General features: G+C 59.1%; 2 protein-coding genes across 8 annotated transcripts; one reads left to right on the plus strand and one right to left on the minus strand.

Moving 5' to 3' along the window:
• On the minus strand, positions 2,303–8,680 carry SDCCAG3 (serologically defined colon cancer antigen 3). Of its 5 annotated transcripts, XM_018056115.1 has the most exons (10): positions 8,419–8,626; positions 8,166–8,315; positions 7,415–7,483; positions 6,614–6,726; positions 5,985–6,392; positions 5,371–5,444; positions 4,843–4,954; positions 4,517–4,579; positions 4,003–4,142; positions 2,303–3,302 (listed from the first exon to the last, which is right to left on the minus strand). In XM_018056115.1, the coding sequence occupies exons 1-10, from the start codon at positions 8,486–8,488 to the stop codon at positions 3,203–3,205; spliced, it is 1,299 nt and encodes a 432-aa protein (XP_017911604.1). In that variant the 5' UTR covers positions 8,489–8,626; the 3' UTR covers positions 2,303–3,202. The 5 variants fall into 5 exon arrangements, with proteins under 5 accessions (XP_017911604.1, XP_017911606.1, XP_017911608.1 ...); XM_018056117.1 differs by lacking the exon at positions 8,166–8,315 and having other exon boundaries at positions 8,419–8,680; XM_018056119.1 differs by lacking the exon at positions 5,371–5,444 and having other exon boundaries at positions 6,166–6,392.
• On the plus strand, positions 8,652–19,443 carry PMPCA (peptidase, mitochondrial processing alpha subunit). 3 transcript variants are annotated; one of them, XM_018056112.1, is made up of 13 exons: positions 8,652–8,812; positions 10,128–10,330; positions 10,756–10,835; positions 11,076–11,158; positions 13,319–13,413; positions 14,174–14,274; positions 14,597–14,860; positions 15,156–15,248; positions 15,781–15,899; positions 15,992–16,082; positions 16,166–16,228; positions 17,382–17,526; positions 18,504–19,443. In XM_018056112.1, the coding sequence occupies exons 1-13, from the start codon at positions 8,742–8,744 to the stop codon at positions 18,671–18,673; spliced, it is 1,578 nt and encodes a 525-aa protein (XP_017911601.1). In that variant the 5' UTR covers positions 8,652–8,741; the 3' UTR covers positions 18,674–19,443. The 3 variants fall into 3 exon arrangements, with proteins under 3 accessions (XP_017911601.1, XP_017911602.1, XP_017911603.1); XM_018056113.1 differs by lacking the exons at positions 17,382–17,526; positions 18,504–19,443 and adding an exon at positions 16,546–16,804 and having other exon boundaries at positions 8,725–8,812; XM_018056114.1 differs by lacking the exons at positions 17,382–17,526; positions 18,504–19,443 and adding an exon at positions 16,549–16,804 and having other exon boundaries at positions 8,725–8,812.

Consider the following 19,703-nt stretch of genomic DNA (forward strand, 5'->3'; position numbering starts at 1 on the left):
CTCGGTCACGCGCCCGCGGGTGGGACCTCTTGCAGCCGCCCCCGAGCCTGTCCGTGCTGTTTCTCCGTGAGCTGTCTCCAGGGTTTTGCTAGAGGAACCGAGGAGAAAACCCGCCGAGTGCTCACTACTGTCCTGGCCATGGCCACGTCAGTTCAGCTCAGTTCAGTTCAGTCGCTCAGTCGTGTCCGACTCTTTGCGATCCCATGAATCGCAGCACGCCAGGCCTCCCTGTCCATCCCCAACTCCCGGAGTTTATCCAAACTCATGTCCATCGAGTCGGTGATGCCATCCAGCCATTTCATCTTCTGTCGCCCCCTTCTCCTCCTGCCCCCAATCCGTCCCAGCATCAGTCTTTTCCATCAGGCTTTTCAACTCTTCGCATGAGGTGGCCAAAGTACTGGAGCTTCAGCTTTAGCATCAGTCCTTCCAAAGAAATCCCAGGGCTGATCTCCTTTAGGATGGACTGGTTGGATCTCCTTGCAGTCCAAGGGACTCTCAAGAGTCTTCTCCAACACCACAGTTCAAGGCATCAATTCTTTGGCGCTCAGCTTTCTTCACAGTCCAACTCACATCCATACATGACCACTGGAAAACCCATAGCCTTGACTAGACAGAACTTTTTGACACAGTAATGTCTCTGCTTTTTAATATGTTGTCTAGATTGGTCATAACTTTCCTTCCAAGGAGTAAGCATCTTTTCATTTCATGGCTGCAGTCACCATCTGCAGTGATTTTTGGAACCCCCCAAATAAAAGTCTGACACTGTTTTCACTGTTTCCCCATGTTTCCCATGAAGTGATGGGACCAGATGCCATGATCTTCGTTTTCTGAATGTTGAGCTTTAAGCCAGCTTTTTCACTCTCCTCTTTCACTTTCATCAAGAGGCTTTTTAGTTTCTCTTCACTTTCTGCCGTAGGGTGGTGTCATCTGCATATCTGAGGTTATTGATATTTCTCCTGGCAATCTTGATTCCAACTTGTGCTTCTTCTAGCCCAGCATTTCTCATGAGGTACTCTGCATATAAGCTAAATAAGCATGGTGACAATATACAGCCTTGACGTACTCCTTTTCCTATTTGGAACCAGTCTGTTGTTCCATGTCCAGCTCTAACTGTTGCTTCCTGACCTGCATATAGGTTTCTCAAGAGGCAGGTCAGGTGGTCTGGTATTCCCATCTCTTTCAGAATGTTCCACAGTTTATTGTGATCCACACAGTCAAAGGCTTTGGCATAGATTTTTTTCTGGAACTCTCTTGCTTTTTCCATGACCCAGCAGATGTTGGCAATTTGACCTCTGGTTCCTCTGCCTTTTCTAGAACCAGCTTGAACTTCTGCAAGTTCACGGTTCATGTATTGCTGAAGCCTGGCTTGGAGAATTTTGAGCATTATTTTACCAGCATGTGAGATGCGTGCAATTGTGCGGTAGTTTGAGCATTCTTTGGCATTGCCTTTCTTTGGGATTTGCCTCCCCACGGCCAGGGTCCCGGGACGGGTGGGAGCCCATGCCCTTCCAGTGAGTCAGCAATGGGGCCGCAGAGCTGTTGGTCCATCCCCAGCTCACCCAGCACCTGCGTGATAGCCCAGGACTGGAGCCCCACGGAGTTCAGACCCACAGGCAGAGACGCCTGGTCAACAGTCAAGCCAGGGTGCACTGTCATCTGAAGTTTTTTTTTTTTTTTTACTGTGGAACACTTCAAGCCGCCCTGCCTCTTGCCCAGCCAGCCCGGCCTGTGAGCTGGTGGGTGAAGGGAACTCAGAGACGGTGATCTGGTGCCCTCTATGCAGGGCTGTGCATAGAGCCACCCATGCCATCACATGTACCCACGGAAGAGACCCTCACTCTTAACACTCTCCTGCTAGACTACCAAGTCTCAAGTCTGCTCTGAAAACTGATCTGGGAGCCCACTTTTCACCACTGGGCTGGAGCAGGAGGTGGTGGGTGGGGGTAAGATATAGGTCAGAGGAGGCCAGAGGGGGCCCTGTATCTTAGGGCCAGAAGCCCGTAGACTTCTAAACTAAGATCAGAGGGCCTAGCAATGTGAACATCTTGAAAATCCGCCGAAGTGACAGCAAATGCTCCAACGCTGGACTCGTGTGTCCCACTCGAGACACAGAACCCTGCTCTGCCCACAGCCGTCCACAGTGCCCGGTCGCTGTGGCCAGGGCCCACAGCAGTTGTGGGCAAACCCTGACCCCACAAGCTGCATTACCAGCACAAACCACCTGTTAGAACAAGGGTAACAGTGTGATTCTCAAACAGAAAGAGCAGGCTCAATTAGGGAAAAAAGGGACACTGCATATGACTTAGAGTTTATTAAATAAGAAAACTGTTGATTTGAACACGAAGAGAAAAGGCCATTTATTTAAAAACAAATAACACCCACAGGAAAACAGCCAAAAGGGCATCTAGTGTGTGTTCAGCTCCCTTCCAATAGGAAGGCGCTGGAAGGCACCGTGGGGGCCCTCATGCTGACCCGGGGACTCTGCCCACGCCTCACGTCCCTGAATCCTGCACGCCGCTGCCCAAGATGCCACTGGAAACGCCTATCAAACCCTCCAGCCAAAGAGTTCCCAAGTCTGAAGGCCGGTGAAGAGATGCGCTTAGATGGTGTCCCGCCGTGGAATGCCTGTGCTGACCTCGGTCCCCAGGGGGACAAGAGCGACCACCGCACAGGGCGTCTGTGCTCAGACCACCAACCGCAAGAGCCCTCCCCTGCCAGAAGCGGAGGGAGCAGACGGCAAGCCAGGGCGCGCGGAGCGAGGGCAGGAAGGCACACGTCCCTGTCCAAGGCAAGCAGGCACTTTACAGCTGGCATAACGTGTCTCTACTGACAAAGCAAAGCCGACCAACGGAACTCCTCTTACGCCTAGAGCCCTGGAATGACGACGGGAGACACTGACTGCAAAACCGCTGCTTTCGTTTACTAACTCAAAAAAGATCACTGCTTTTATAGAATTGCCTTCGAACAGACGATCAGCGTCTATGAAGCGGTGTGGAACTCGCCTAGAAAGGCTACACGGGAGTGCAGGTGCGGCCCCCGTGTGTGGCTAATAACACTGCCGCGGTCACGAAGGTAGTGTCTCAGGATAAAGCTTTACTGTGGGTGGAGGCTGCACACGGAGACGCCACAGCAGCTCGGGATCCGTCGGGAAGTGGCTTCAGGGTGTGAACAGAGCTGGGAGCTGGAAGCACCTTCGCAGATCTCACGACTCCTCCCCTTGGTCTTTAATCTCAGAAATTCTGTCTATAGATTTAAGGATTTCAGCAACCAGATTCAATGTTTCAGCTCCAGAAACCAGCTGCCTGAAACGAAAGCCCAGAGGTGACAGATGGTTTATATTAACACAGTCGCTCCGGGGGAGGAGCAGAAGCCCTGGGACTTCCCTGGTTTCCCAGTGGTTAGGGCTTCACGCTTTCACTGCAGGGGGCACGGGTTTGAGCTCTGGCTGGAGAGCTAAGAACCTGAAAGCTGCGTGGTGTATCCTGACCCCACCCCCGCCCACAAAATATACTCCCCATAAACCCCCAAACAAAAAAAAACAAAAAACCCAGAGCGTTAAAGCAAAGGAGGTCTCGAGCAAAAGCTGCAGTTTGCTCAATGTCAGATTTACTCTCCAGACACTATGTGTTCAACTTAAAAGTGACGGGCGTCACTGTCTGCGGTTGTGGCTGGACACCACTGCCTGCCGAGCTCAACCCAGGGAGACAGAGGACGCTGGCCAAGGATGCCTCCCGGGAGCCTTGTTCAAGTTTACGTGTTTTTACAAGAGAGACAGTACCATCTCCTGTTTCACCCCAAATCCTGGCAGACGTCTTGCAGGCGATTAAGACCTGCCTGACGCTAACCCTCAAGCCTCCCAGGTGAGAGTGGTTGTCAGTTATCTCCACACGGACAGGGAGGGGCTGCTGGCCCAGGCTGCCTCCCATGACCCTGGTGTGAACAGGGTCACGAGCCCCACCCCCCAGCCTGCAGCTTCAACAGCGTCGAAGGCCCCGCACTCACTTGATGGAGGCGTGCGCACTGTTCATGACCACACGGAGGTTGTGCAGGGCCACGTCCGTGTTCTGCTTCACCACCGTCAGGCTGGCGCCCTGGCCTGACCGCAGGGCTTCGTTCTCACGCTTGAAGTTAGAGACCTGGGCCTGCGGGGAGGGGAGACGTTACGACTTTCCCGACTGAACAGGAAAGCTGCCAAGAGGCTGTCCGACTGAAACCAAGCACCATGCCCGAGGTAGTGCGACCAGAGGACACCCCATCTGTCCCCCATGACAAGGCGCCCTGCGCTGGGGGGCTCCTGAGGGACATGACCTCTCGCCGTGCTGGCACCTCGCCGCCACCTGGGGTGCTGGGACCCATCCCCAGCCCCGTGTGGGCTTGACCAGGAGGCCCTGAGAAGGCAGCTCATACTGTCCTGATTCGGGTGCTTTGTGTTGTTGGGACGGAACTGGAGGGGAGGGTGGGGGAGGAAAGGCTCTTTCGCTCACACGCGAACCGGTGAGGCCCTCTTGCTGGTTACCTGGAGCAAGCTGACCTCCTGTCTCAGTTTCAGGACGTGGTTTTCTGCCTTCACTGCACGCTTCTGTGATTTCCCCCGACCACGAGAGAAAGGAAAAGCCATCACTGACACGGCAGCTTAGACACAGCGCACGTCCCCTCCGTTCCTGTCCCTCCCCATCACCTGGCGGGCCCACCCAATGGCTGGGCAGCCCGTAGTGAGGGACCCTTGCTCACAGCCCCCGGCCTGGGCTCCCCACAGGGAGTGGCACACCCGATGCTTCGCGAAGCCTGGCCGGGCAGGCCCACCCAACTCTCCCCCTGCCGACAAGGGCCCCGTCTGCTCACAGTCATGAGCTCCAGATTCCGTTCCACCTGCTGCACCACCGACTCCAGGTCATGATAGTCACTCTCCTCCTTGATCATTTTCGCTTCTAACTTCCGCTCAAGTGTCCTCACCCTTGTTAAGGAAAAAGCCTGGGTTATCAGTAACTCCTGAGACTAATTCTAAGGACAGAACAGTACCAGAAGTTTTAACTGGATTGATCAGATAAAAACCACCGGAGCCCGAGGTTACAGAATGCACCTGCAGAAGCACAACCTTGGAGCTAGACACGAGTCAGCCCACGGTTGGGGCGCCCAGGGTGGTGGGGGCGGCTTGCCGACAGCCCCGCCACTCCATCACATGCGGCTGGTTTTGCTCTAAAGTTTTCAAATAAACTTTAACAGAGAACATAAGAAACGTATCTGACACTGAGGATTTAATGCAATAAAACCCGGGCTCCGTCCAACTCTGATACTCCATTATCGCTTTCACGGTGGTTTCTGAGGGTCGGGACCTGGCTGAATTGTGAGCCTATCTAAAAGCTTACATACATTTCTGTTTGAGTTTCAGAGAAGCTCTGAACCTCAGTCAGCTTTCTTCTCAGCTTAGAATTCTCATCTTTCAGCTGCAGAAAAAGAAAATCCTTATTAGAAACTCAGAGTCTCACTCAAAAGGAGTCTTCATTTTCACAGTTTGGCTCTGGAACTTCTTAATAAGCAAAACCATTCCAGAGGATTGCTCTATAGTCCACGCAGAGAAAAAGAGAACAGAAGTGGCTGCTTTTTAGAACCTGTCAGACTCCACTTTTACTCAGAATAACTCTTTCTAAACGACTGTAATCTTTTCACCAGGCAAGCTGTCCCCAGCCGCTGCCTGGAGTGGACCGTTTTCCGAGAGGCAGCGCTCTGAGGGTTTCCCCCTGCCTCTGTTTACGCCAGAGGCTGGCCCCCGGGCAGTCCTCTGCCACTCCTCCTTGGGACTTTCCAGGCGCCTACATGGTCAGCACGGGGACGCTGCCGCAGCTGCAGCAGCACAGACTTTCGTCCTTGGAGCCCAAACCCCAGGCCGTGGAGGACGCTGGGGGCTCCGGCATCCTCCAAGAATGTTGCTCAGGCACGAGCAGTGACCAGGGTGGGGTGCCGACGCAACCCCCCCCCTCACTTACTGCTTCGTAACTTATCTGCAGCGTCCGAAGGTGCCTGTCCCCCAGACTCTCTCCGTGGGCTGTGAAGTCAGCGCTGGGGCTCCCCGTCGGGGAGATGCGAGAGTCGGAGTCGCTCAGCGTCCATGGGGGCAGAGACTCGGGCCCCACCAGCTCCGACGGGTTGGAGAAAAAGGAGACGTACGTGCTGCAGGGCGACGTGCTGGCGGCCACCCTGGAGGAGTGCGTCTGCTCCACGGTGGACGGTAAGTAGGCCCCGTTCCACCCGTCCTCCTCGTCTTCCTCCTCGTCCAGGAGGTCGCCAGCCCCCGTCGGGTCTTCGAAAAATGGCTGCTGATATTCCAGGCCATAGCCTACAGTCTGGGAAGCTGGGGAGGTGCAGTCGAGTCCCAGTGAGTGCCTCGTGGCTTCCTAGAGAAGGTGGGGAAGCAATGCTCAGACTGGGGCCGCTGCAGGCCGTCCCTCCCAGACGTCTGCTGCTGGGACAGAGAGCAAGGAGCCTGGTGGCCTTGAATCCCACGCTGCGGCTCCGCGGGGCACACCAGCTGCTCGCTTCGCCCCTCATCCCGTGCGTGTCAGGAGAGATGTCTGGAGGGTTTCTAGGGTTGCTGTAGACGCGGCCTTGGGTTTACCTTCGAGTAAACCCTGCTGTCGGCGTCCTCCTTCGACAGGCTCAGGTTCTTGGTCTTCAGGAACTCTTTAAAGGAGAATGGATTTGCCGCTTCGAGGTCTCCGAGTTTATCATCTGAAAGATACCAGGTGTCACTCAGGCAAAAAGCCTCTGGAAGGCTCTCAGAGGGAGCTCCTATTCACTGCTCTCGCCTAAACGCGACCCCACCTACATCGGGAATGCTCACGTCCTTCCCCAGACCCCGGTGATGCTGGGAGACGACTAGCTGCCTGACAGGATGGACCAACTCGGGCGCCCGAGACCCTCCTTCCAGCCCCGCGCCCCCTGCACCTTGTTGCCATCGGGCTCCACCTGGGGAGTGCGAAGGCGCCCATGGGTCCCCTCCCGGCCAGAGGCTCCAGGAGCAGCCTGCAGCGGGGCCGCCAGCCTCTTCCCGCCTCACCTCAGCCTTCCGTTCTCTCCCCCACTCCTTGGGAACCCAGGCAGCCACCCCGCAGCCCTTTCAGCCCACCAATGACGCCCAGCCCAGTTGCCAGTCCTGTGTGAAGTTGGCTCCCGTGACTTCAGCTCCACCCCCGTCTCTTCAGACCCCTCAGGCGTGACTTCCCTCCTTCCCTGTGCCCTCCTTCCCTCCCCACCGACGGTGAAGATCAGATTTGCGGGGCTCCACTCCCACTGGCTCTTCTGGGCTCCAGGTAAACTAGTTATACGCTGTCAGATCTACAGCCCCACCCCTGAGCACACGCCTGGCACGTGGAGACGTGGATGGAGAGAAAAACAAAGGATTACCGAACTACTCTACCTCCAAAGTGTGTGTTCTGAGCTCCTGGTGGACCTTGCTTAGCACACTTCCCCTTTGCATAGCCAAAATCTGCAGAGAGACACCATCACCCCACTGTGACCACACGAGTGCTCTGTGACCCCAGCTCTCTCTGACACGGGGTCTCTAGTGCAGTGGTCTCTCACAGCCTGGAGGACGTTTAAAGCTCACGCCCATGGGCTCCTGCCTCTGGACAGGGCTGCTGCCACCAGCCTCCGCATCTGTGATTCTGAAAAATCTCCCGATGGGTTTGACGCCCAGTAGGGCAGGCGTCTTGTGGTGCCTCCTGAACGGCCTTGTGGGTGGTCAATGGCTCTCAGACCCCTACAGAACCGCCTAAACGCCCCGGAATACCCTGAAGGCCAAGCAGTGTTAGCCACCTGGGGAGAATTAGGAGGAACTAAAGCTGGCCTCCGCCCAGCTGCAGGGGACCAGAGAATGGTTTAAGCCTGGTCTGCTGAAGGCTTAGGAAGAAAGACAGGGTTTTCTGTGCTCACCCTGGGCCTACCTCTAAGCCAACATTTACTGCGGTCTACTGGAACTGTCTGGCGGGGGCGGGGGCGGGGGGTTCTCCACTATCTGACTGTGAGCTCCAGGCGGCGGGACTCCCAGCGCCCGGCACCCGGTGGGGTTAGTGGTCATCGCGAGGCCGGGGGTGAGCTGCGCTACCGCGCGGTACCGCAAGCAGCGCCGGCCCCCGGGGAGGGCGGGGTCCCTGAAGCTCGTCTCTCACCTGTGTCTCCCACGGAAGCTAGCACCGGACTAGGCATATAGCACATAAACGTCGGCCGAAAGCCGAAGAAGTGGGACTCCAGGTCCCTGGCCGGGGGGCGCTCACAGTCTAGCTGGGGGAGACAAGACCGGCGCTCATAGAACGCGGGAGCTGTAATAACAACAAGAGCGACTCTTCACCCGCGCGCCCGCCTCACCTGGACCTCAGCGCGGCCGCTGGGCCGCGGCCGCCCGCCCGCCCCCGGCCCGCTCACCGTCCGGAATGACGAGGCTCCGGGCCCGGGACAGCGGGGTGACGCCCGGGCGGCGCGCGTAGCCCGCCATCGCCGCGGGCTGCGCGGCGCCGGCCCTCTTCAGCCCGGCAGCGGCGGCTCCATGGCCCCGGCTCCGTCCCGGCCGCGGCCCGAGTCGCCCGCCTCCGTCGCCCGCCGCTCGGCCGCCGCTCCGAGCCTCCGGCCGCTGCTTCCGCTCCGCGCACCGGAAGCGCGAGGCCGAGCGCCGCGAGCGGACGCCGGGGGGGCGGGGCGCCGGGGGCGGAGCAAGAAGTGACGACAGAAGCGGTGGGCGGTGCCACAAGATGGCGGCCATGGTGCTGGCGGCGACGCGGCTGCTGCGGGGCGCGGGCTCGTGGGGCCGCTCGCGGCCGAGGTGAGCCGAGGGCGGGCCGGGGCCCGGCCGGGGGCCGGGGCAGCCCGAGCCCTTCTGGACGCCCCGCCTCTGGCTTCCCCATGCCGTGGCGCGGCGGCCGGTCAGCGGGCTGGGGGTGCGGGACCCCGGCCCCGTCCCCGAGGCGACGGGGGGGCTTCCTCGTCTGGCGCCCCGGGCTCCGGCCCCGAGCTTCATCCGTCTCTCCTCTCTCTCCCGCTTCTCCCGGGCGGTCGGGGGGCTTGTCCGAGGTCACGTGTCATCTCCGCCTCGGGCCCCTTCCGGCCGCGTGTCCCCTTGTGAGGCCGAGCCCGCGGAGCCAGGGTTCCGTGGTGGCCAGAGCCATGCCCTTGGCCGCGGTGCTGTGCACTTCCTCTGGACCTCGGGCCTTTCCCACACGGGCACTTGGTTTAGGCGACAGGTGGGGTTTTGCCTTCCCGCTGTGTTCAGGAGTTGCGTGGGAGCCGGGTGCTGTGATGACAGAAACCAGGCGGTGGGTTCAGACAATCGCGCACCTAGAGTATCTACTTTGAAGCCGCAGTTCAGCGGTAGGGAACAGGAGACAACTTCAGGAAGAATGAAGAGCAGCCTCCAAGGAGGTGACGTTTAAGCCAGGAGAGGTGGGGAATGAGAGAAGGGCCAGCGCTGTGAGCAGTGCGGGCGAAGAAGGCAGGCCCAGCTGTGGGAGTGATGAGCCCAGCGTGTTGAGAGAGTGACAGCGGGCCAGTGGGTGCACCTGGTGTGGTGGGGCTCCCCGGGTTAGGAGATGAGTTTGGAGAGTGAGTCAGGGGTCAGACCATACAAAGCCTTTGGGACCTGGTAAAGAGGCGTGGCTTCTGTTTAGACTCCAGGAGGGCTGTTGAAGGGCAGAGCTTGGCCAAGTGCTCTGTGAGTAGAAATTGGCTTAACCCACACAGCCCCCACCCCAAGGGGCTGTTACTACTGTTTCATAGACACCGGACCAGCTTGCCTCCAGTGCCTCAGCTCAGCCAGAGTTTGTTCCCTCAGTGGTGCTCTTGGTCACCCCTCTGCCCTCTCCCTAGGACGGTGTAGAAATCCTCTACATAAAGAGATGCAGACTTTTCTGATGCGTGAAAAACACAGCTGCACCTTGGTGGCCACCACGGTTTACACTGTTCTCTCTCTCTCTTTTTTTTTTTTTTCTGGTCGTTCCAGGCGTCTTGCAGGATGTCAGTTCCCCAAGCAGATATTGAGTCTGGGCCCTGGCCGTGCACGTGCCGGGTCGTAACCACTGTACTGCCAGGGAAGTCCGCATCATCTCATTTTTCGCATACCTGGACCGCCTTCTCTGTTTCAGGTTTGGAGACCCTGCATACAGACGGTTCAGCAGTGGTGGTGCCTACCCCAACATCCCCCTCTCTTCCCCCTTGCCCGGAGTACCCAAGCCTGTTTTTGCTTCGGTTGATGGACAAGAAAAGTTCGAAACCAAAGTGACCACACTGGACAATGGACTCCGTGTGGCATCCCAGAATAAGTTTGGACAGTTCTGTACAGTAGGAAGTAAGTAGTGTTGGTAATGTTGTGGGTGTTCCTGTTTGTTACAAAAGGCACACACCTCAATTGACTTAGTTGTGATTAGGGCATAGTTAATGAACTGTACCCTAAGTGAAAAAGCATATTATAGCATCTGAAAATTTAGTAGCTGGAGAATGAACAGTGGCTGTCTCGGTGGTGGGCTTTTCCCCCCCTTTCTACCTTTCTGTTACTCTAAAAATTTTCTACGGCGAGCATAACATGGACAATTCTGTAAATACTGACGTATGTATACAGCTGTGAAGTGTTCAGAGTCAAGACAGTGTACATGCTCCTCACTCTCACGTGTTTAAATTTGGCTGTTTAGTCATATTCACACTTTTAAAAGGTTTGTCTTAAGTGTTTCCTCTTGAACATTTTGTTTAATCTGTCAATTTTCTTTTTATCACTAGTTCTTATTAACTCTGGATCAAGATACGAAGCGAAATATCTTAGTGGAATTGCTCACTTTTTGGAAAAATTGGCATTTTCGGTCAGTGTCCAGTTGGTCATTTTGAGTCTATGCTTGGAAAGAACCTATCCAGTTTTCCTCTTTTAGAATGGCAATTTCCATAAGTGATTAAGTTGCTGAGTTGATATTAATTAAAGGTATTTGAGTTAAGAAAAGAAAGTTGGCTTAATGTGTTTTGAAAGCAAAAGTAAAGTATTTTCTTATAAATTATATTTTGGAGGTTGTTTTGGACTGCTTATTTAGGTTCTCTTATTTTTCTAGTCTACTGATCGATTTGGCAGCAAAGACGAAATTCTGCTTACCTTGGAGAAGCATGGGGGTATCTGTGATTGCCAGACATCAAGGTATGCCGGCTTCACACACAGATTCCCCTCGCATCACGTGGCGCTACAGCTCTCCTCCTTGCTCACAGTCCCCTGAACCCCTCCCTCGAAGAGGCTGTGGAGCCGAATGATGAGAAGCAAGCCCTGGTCCAGGCAGAGAGCTGGTGGCAAATTGGAAGAGTGGACAAACTTTGAGGGCCACAGGGTCTCCAGGAGGCCGTTTCCCGGTCATTGGAGATGGGCTGCCGGCTGAGCACAGGGGTTCTCCACGGGGCTCACAGAGCAGGCAGAGGGTGGCCCCACGGGTGATGGACCTCAGAGCCAGGGACCCAGGGTGTGGTGGGAGCGTGGAGGATGGGCCTCTAACTTGGTCTGGAGTCAGGAAAGTGACTTGACGTTGGGCCTGGTTCTTGAGGGAGTTTGCCAGGTGGAACGATGGGAGACAGCAGCTCAGACCCGGGAGTAGCAATCGCAGAGGCTCTGCCTGAAGAGGCAGGGGTCTGTTTGGGAGGGGGGTTCACAGACAGCTAGGGGTGTGGCGGCCAGACAGGTGGCGTCTGTCTAGTGTAGAGCGTGTTCAGAAAGCTCTGTTCAGGGCAATATGAGATGAGCAAAGATCACGCTTTGGGGGCGGGGCCCGTCGTGCGGCGTTTGGAATCTCATTATCAGTTCCCTGACCCGGGGTCGAGCTTGTGCCCCCTGCAGTGGAAGTGCAGGATCCTAATGTAGGGACCCCAGGGAAGCCCCAGGCCATACTTGTTTAAGTGGTTGGTTATTTCCATCTGAATGCTACGTAGTGAAATGACAAGGATTAGAGTTAGCGTGGTCTCTGTGTTCACGTGTTCAAAAAGAAGTCTGCTGAGAAGCTGGTGATTCCCAGCTGCCTGTGAGTGAAGTCAGACTCTGCCTGTGGTGTCATCTAGAGCCTCTTCCTCCATGTCCCCAGGTCCCCTTCTGGTCAGGCGGGCCTGAGTCCTGCTCCCATGCAGCCCACCCACTCCCTGCTCCCCGTCTGGCCCTCTCTCGAGGTCCCGCTCAGGACGGCCCCTTCCCTGCAGAGGCCCCGGGGCCGCCTCTGCTCCAGGGCTCGCTCTTCTCCTGGCCGCTGTGCTCTGTGGCCTCCTGCCTGGTCGCTGTGCTCTGTGGCCTCCTCGCCCCTCTCCTGGCCGCTGTGCTCTGTGGCCTCCTCGCTCCGCTCCTGGCCGCTGTGCTCTGTGGCCTCACCCCTCTCCTGTGGCCGCTGTGCTCTGTGGCCTCGCCCCTCTCCTGTGGCCGCTGTGCTCTGTGGCCTCGCTCCTCTCCTGTGGCCGCTGTGCTCTGTGGCCTCGCCCCTCTCCTGTGGCCGCTGTGCTCTGTGGCCTCGCCCCTCTCCTGTGGCCGCTGTGCTCTGTGGCCTCGCTCCTCTCCTCTGGCCGCTGTGCTCTGTGGCCTCCTCGCTCCGCTCCTGTGGCCGCTGTGCTCTGTGGCCTCGCCCCTCTCCTGTGGCCGCTGTGCTCTGTGGCCTCCTCGCCCCTCTCCTGTGGCCGCTGTGCTCTGTGGCCTCCTCGCCCCTCTCCTGTGGCCGCTGTGCTCTGTGGCCTCCTCGCCCCTCTCCAGTGGCCGCTGTGCTCTGTGGCCTCGCCCCTCTCCAGTGGCCGCTGTGCTCTGTGGCCTCGCTCCTCTCCAGTGGCCGCTGTGCTCTGTGGCCTCGCTCCTCTCCTGTGGCCGCTGTGCTCTGTGGCCTCGCTCCTCTCCTGTGGCCGCTGTGCTCTGTGGCCTCCTGCCTGGCCGCCCCTCCGCCCACACTCGTGGCTCTGGCTTTCAGCGCCCGTGCTTCCCCTTCCGAGGCGACTCGGTGCGCCTGTCCCATCGCAGCGCTGCTGTCTGAGGCCAGGTGTGCACCCCACAGACTGGCCACGCAGCAGACAAGCAGCACGGGGGGCAGGAACAGCTGTGGAGGGGCCTGTGCTGGCGACAACCGCTCAGAGCCCCGCTTGTTGGCTGGACAGTGTCTTCCACTCCAGCGCTTAGCCTGTGTGCAGGTGTGGATCCTGCCTGCCGAGGGTTCGTGCTGTACCACGGAAGGGAGCAGCACCGGGTGTGGGCTGAGCTTGGATGCAGAGTGGAGTTACCCCCACCCCACCCTGCGAACGCCTGTCGTGACCTCAGTGCCCCCAGGATTGGTTTTGTTGGTTTTTTCAGAGACACCACCATGTATGCTGTGTCTGCTGATTCTAAGGGCCTGGACACCGTGGTGGGCTTGCTGGCAGATGTGGTCCTGCACCCCAGGCTGACAGGTGTGCGCTCTGGCTGCTTGAGGGGTCCCTGGGGGTGGGGTGCCTGGAGTTGTGCCGGCGTCCTGCCCTGGGGAGGGGCACGGTGTCCTTGAAGCCTTGGGCTGCCCGACCAGGGATGGCTGGCACAGGAACACGCTCACAGTTGGAAGTGTGCTTGATGCTGGGTGCGTGAAATGCCTCTCTGCTCTGTGGCATCTGCAGTGGAAAGGCCCTTTCATTTCAGAAAGGCCTCTGGGGTGGCGTTTATATACTGAATGGCGTGCTACCAGGAGTCTCCGTGCCCGTCTTCCCCCGCCTCCCACAGCCTTAAGAACGGCAGGATTTGAGCTCCCTGCCAGGAGCGGCGCCAGACAGGGCTGGCTGCGGTGTTTCACAGCAGCCTGGCCTTGGGGCGGTGCGGGGGTCCCAGGCTACAGGACCACATTCACGGTCCTCTGGTGTTTGTTCAAGTGGCCTGAGGAAACGGCCCCCCAACGTTGGTCTGTGCACGTGTCTGGGTGGACGGTTGGGGACCCGCGTGCCTCTCTTGGGAGGAGGTCGCGCCTCAGAGCAGGTCCATGTGGTTGCCTCGTGCTGGAGCGTGCCCAGTTCTCCAGTCTGCCTGCAGCGTGGGCCCCGTCCCCCCGACTCGCACATACGTCCTTCAGGACTGTCCCAGGGGAAGGCAGAGGAGACTGCCAGCGCCCACAGGTCAGTGACATGGCCTGTTCAGGGATCCAGGCTCCAGGTGGCTCCTGAGCCTCGATTTGGTTCTTTGCAGACGAGGAAATTGAGATGACGCGCATGGCTGTGCAGTTTGAGCTGGAGGACCTCAACATGCGGCCCGACCCGGAGCCGCTCCTCACCGAGATGATTCATGAGGTGCGGGGGCGCGGGACGGCCCCGGGGCCACCTCTGGGGACGTCTGGGATTTCTCAGTGTGTCAGTTGTGCCCGTTGTAAACTTTCCAGTCCTCAGCAGTGAGAGCTCTGGGATGTGCCTTTTACGTTTCTTATGAGTTCTCATTCTGGAGAGGCAGATTTTACTATTTTTGTAAACACACAAAGCTGCTCTGCCAAACAGCAGCTGAACCAAGCAGCCGGCAGGCTGTCCTGTCTGGTGGGAGTCCCACGGGCCAGCTCTCTCGTGGGGGCCTGGCCGCCTTCTCCTTGTCATGTGTGCTCTTCTCGCTTCCTGTGCCAAGGCCGCGTACAGGGAAAACACGGTGGGCCTCCACCGTTTCTGCCCCGTGGAGAACATCGGAAAGATCAACCGGGAGGTGCTGCACTCTTACCTGAGGAACTACTACACCCCTGACCGCATGGTGCTGGCCGGGGTAGGGGTGGAGCACACGCAGCTGGTCGAGTGCGCCCGGAAGTACCTCCTAGGGACCTGTCCCGCCTGGGGCACTGGGGCAGCCGTGCACGTGGACAGATCAGTGGCTCAGTACACCGGGGGCATCGTCAAGGTAAGGCCATGACCTCGGGCTGCGCGTGCTTTCTTGGATTTCTCTTTAGGTGCTATCTTACGTTTATCCTGTGGGTGTTTGAGTTGATGGTGTTGTCACAGCTTCACCTTAACCCAAATCCTGCTTAGAGCTGAGTTGGCCCAGAGCCAGAGGCTTGAGTGGCTCTCGCCTCTCCAGGGCCTCCCGATGTCCATGTGTGACTTCTGTAGGCCTGCTCAGAGACCCCTTGGCCTGAGGAGCACCAAGGCCCAGTGGCCCGTCCCTCAGAGCGCATGCCCATTCTGCTTGGTTGCAGCTGGAGAGAGACATGTCCAACGTCAGCCTGGGCCCCGCCCCGTTCCCTGAGCTTACCCACATCATGATTGGCCTGGAGAGCTGCTCCTTCCTGGTGCGTCCCACTGGCCAGGGGTCTGGGGTGGGCATTGCCCTGCTGAGCGCTGCTCCAGCCTCCCACAGGAGGGGAGCGTCACCTCCTCCTCATGAGCCCCCCTCCATGTCCCTGCAGGAGGGGGACTTCATTCCTCCTACCCCTCATGTCCTCACAGGAGGGCCCTTCACCTCTCTCCACTGACCCCCCCATGTCCCTGCAAGAGGGGGATTTCATTCCCCCCACTGACTCCCCTCCCCGTGTCCTCACAGGAGGCCTTCACCTCCCCCCACTGACCCCCCCCCGCCCCAGTGTCCCCACAGGAAGGGGACTTCATTCCCCCCCCCTTGTCCCCACAGGAAGGGGACTTCATCCCCCCCCCCCGTGTCCCCACAGGAAGGGGACTTCATCCCCCCCACCCCGTGTCCCCACAGGAAGGGGACTTCATCCCCCCCCGCCCCGTGTCCCCACAGGAAGGGGACTTCATCCCCCCCCGCCCCGTGTCCCCACAGGAAGGGGACTTCATCCCCCCCCCCCCCCCGTGTCCCCACAGGAAGGGGACTTCATCCCTTTTGCGGTTTTGAACATGATGATGGGCGGGGGTGGCTCCTTCTCGGCCGGCGGGCCCGGCAAGGGCATGTTCACCAGGCTCTACCTCAACGTGCTCAACAGGTGGGTTGGGCGTGCCGCGTCCGGTTGTGCTGGGGCCCCAGCCCAGCTGAGCGCACCTTGGGGCTGTGACGCCTCTCCTGTGTCCCTCGCAGGCACCACTGGATGTACAACGCGACCTCCTACCACCACAGCTACGAAGACACGGGCCTGCTGTGCATCCACGCCAGTGCCGACCCCAGACAGGTGAGGGCGCTGCTCTCCCCCGGGGACCAGGCCTCAGGCCACAGGGCTCAGCTGGCACGCTTGTGTTTCCCGCTCTCATGCAGGTTCGAGAGATGGTGGAAATCATCACAAGAGAGTTTGTCTTAATGGCTGGGACGGTGGACGTGGTGAGTACATCCGCGGTGCTGGCTGGTGGAGAGTGCGGCATGGGGGCGGCCAGCAGCGGGCCTGTGCTCCATGCCCACCCCAGCAGCGGCGCAGCCGGGACAGTGCTGCCCGCAGGCGGGGGGCCCGTCCTCGCTGGTGTCCCTGCTGAGGAGCCCCCAGCCCGGCCTCCTGGGCCTGCCCCGTGGCGCCTCAGCCACCTGCGGAGGGACCGGAGAAGCGCCCCACAGAACAAGCCAGCCACCCGGGGTGTTTGTCTCACCTTTTCTGGCTGGTTTAAGTTTTGTTTCCGTTTGTTTTTTATGCCATACACGTTTAGCAGTCTTGTGTTTTCCTGGACCAGAGCTGGCACAAATGAGCAGGTTCTGTATACACGGCCACGTGGCCCATGCTCACACACACCCACAGGCACCAGCAGCAGAGAGCCCGGCGCGTGCGCCGTCTCCTGTGGGCGAGTGCTTCGCCTCTAGAGCTGCTTTCTGCACGGCCCATCTGCAGACTCTGCAGTCACCACGTATTTCTTCCCTAATGAGAAAAAGAAGCATGGTCTTAACAATAAAAACACGTTTGAAAGTTTACATTTGACTTCATTAGCGTTCTCCCAGAAAAATAGTATAGTGTTTTTCTCTCAGGCGAAGCCAGTTTGAGACAAAAAGTATTTGCCTGAAGTTGCAAAAGTGAAAAGTCTTACACTTCCAACTTGGTCGCAGAGGCCCCAGGTGCAGAGCTGGTGGCGTGAGCTGTGCTCCCTGGGCCTTGCTCCTGGGCTTGGGGGAGGCCCTGGAGCCGACGTCCGATTTGTCTTCCTTGTGGCTGCCGTGTGCGGCCCCCTTCGGGGGGAGGTTTCTCCTGCTTGTGTCACACGGCAAACTTCAAACACAAGCGCTCCAGGGAGGCAGAACTTAGGCCTGTTTGGAATGTGGCCAGGGTCCTGTTAGTGCGGTTCTCCCTGACCCAGGAAGCCCCGAGGATAAAGCACGGCAGTACTTGACGGTGACTTGGGCGAAAGCCTGGGCCTGGGGGGGTTTCCTCTCTTATTCAGCCCAGGGTAAGCGAAGACCCTTTCTCAGGACACATCTATCAGCCTCTGCTGCCTGGGCCGCGTGCCAGGGGCCGGGTGGTGGGGCGCGAGGACTGAGCCACGTGCCCCCGCAGGTGGAGCTGGAGCGGGCTAAGACACAGCTCATGTCCATGCTCATGATGAACCTGGAGGCCCGGCCCGTCATCTTTGAGGACGTGGGGAGGCAGGTGCTGGCCACCCGTTCCAGGAAGCTGCCCCACGAGCTGTGCGCACTCATCCGTGAGTAGGGTTCCCAGGTGGGGCCCCGCGGGCTCGTGCCCCGCCTTGCCCTTCGCCCGGCGTGCTTCCCAGCCCTGCCAGCGCCAGCTCAGCGCCTTACTTGTGCTGCCCCAGCTTTTTGCCCCCTTACACACGGGCCTCGCAGCCCCTCCAGGTTTAACATGTTCAGCAGGGACCTGGGTGGAGTGTGTGGCTAGAGCCCGCTGCACGTGGAGGGGCAGCAGCCCCCACAGTGGCTCTGTACCAGGCGTTGGTGGTCTCCCTGCTTGGACGTCCAGGCGTGCCCTAAGCTTCATCTGCTTGTGACTCTCAGCTTCTGCAGATTGCTCTGGGTCTGCAACCCCGGAAGGGTTCGCCTGCCGCCTTGTGGAGGCGCCTCACTAGGGTGAAGTGTCTCCTGGGTGTGGAGGCCTGCTGGGAACCACGCTTGCCCCACGTGTGCGTGAACTCTTTCTTCCCTCGGAGAAGCCCCTTGGCACTTGAGAACCACAGTTCTGACCTCCCCAAGGCCTCATCTTTTGTAGGATACTAGTTCCTGGGGTGTCCGTCCCTCCTCTGAGGCTGGGCTGTGTGTACGGCCCCTCAGCCCCCTGGTTCCAACCCCATCCACTGTCCATGCAGCCCTGAAGGGGTAGCTTTTCCTCTCCTGTGGAGTTGTATAGGTGAATCAGATGAGGTCTGTCTTTTCCCTTGGTTATTACTAACTTCCTGGGAATGAGCACATCCTTGTGTGTCTGAAACTGACCCTTGCCCGCTCACTGAGACCTCGCCCTGACCCGCTGCAGCCCACTCTTGGCTGCACTTGGACACTCTGCAGTCCCTAGCGCCGCTCCCGGCAGGTGGGGGGTGATGGCGGGGGACTCCCCGCACCCCCCCCCCCCCGCCCCACCGTCTGTTCAGGGCTGCCACCACAGTGTGGAGAGGGCTGGGCTGCGGCAGGGTGCAGGGTGGCCCTGACACCTCTGCTCCTGTGCCAGGTGACGTGAAGCCGGAGGACATCAAGAGGGTCGCCTCCAAGATGCTCCGCGGGAAGCCCGCCGTGGCCGCGCTGGGGGACCTGAGCGAGCTGCCCACCTACGAGCATGTGCAGACAGCGCTGGCCAGCAGGGACGGGCGCCTGCCCCGGGCGTACCGGCTCTTCCGGTAGAGGCGCCGCAGCGGCGCGCCCCCTGTGCGTCTTGGGGGTGATAGCAGGGCAGACGTTCATGGCCTGGAACTTCCCTGAACCTGAGTGGAAAAAGCTCAGCAGAGCACACTTCCTTCAGAAGACAGGCCAACCAGCAGAATAAAGGTTGCTTTCCAGCCCTGTGGCCGGAAACCAGGGACTCGCAGGGAAGGGAAGCCACCGGTGGGGGTCAGGCCAGGCTCACCTTCCTGCTTGCCCAGGAATCTGGGCAGGTGGGGGCACCATGCGGTCCCTGAAACGAATGGTGTTGGAGTGGGTGAGGCCTGATGTCTCCTCGGAAGCCAGCAGGGGCCACCAGCCTGCCCGCTTCTGGAGGCTGTGGCCATCCACACCAGCATCTGGGGTCCCAGGGTGACCCTTCATCCCGCTTGACTGATGCAGGGAAGCTTCTCCCTCTCCTGACTTCCGAGGTGTGCAGGCAGGGCGGCTGGGCCTTCTGAGACTTGACTGGGGGACGTGCTGGGCGGCAGGAGGACCAGGGCTGTGTGTGGCGCCCTGCAGGGCCAGGCGGCCTTGGTGGTGGCACTGCAGGGCCTGGGCACTGCACTGGCTGCCTCCCCCTCCAGACGCTGTGGTTCAGAGGGAGGCTTCCTTCCTGGCCGTCAGCGGGGTGCACAGCTTTGTAGCCAAGAGTCGACTCCAGGCCATGTGTTTTGAAAGCCCAAGGGCAGCTCCTGCTGGGTGCAGGAGTGATCTCAGGCCGTCAAATAAATGTTTCAGCTTTGGCGTCATCCGTCATGTCCACTTGCCTTGCTACAGCCTGTCGCCACACCTCTGTCCCTCTGCTGCCGCACAAGAGCCCTGGCCTGGGTGGGAGGCGCCAGTCCCTGCCCTTGCTCGGCCCTCTGCTGCCGTCTGCTGAGTTGGGGGCCAGGGCGCGTGGTGGGGGGCCAGCAGCAGAGAGCCCAGTGGTTGGGACCTTCTGTGGTCATTGCGATGGGACAGAGGGAGGCATGCTGGGAGCTGCTCCCAGCCGGACTGTGTCTGCTGG

This window comes from Capra hircus, chromosome 11 (genome assembly GCF_001704415.2).
Source record: "Capra hircus breed San Clemente chromosome 11, ASM170441v1, whole genome shotgun sequence".
Lineage (NCBI taxonomy): Eukaryota > Metazoa > Chordata > Mammalia > Artiodactyla > Bovidae > Capra > Capra hircus.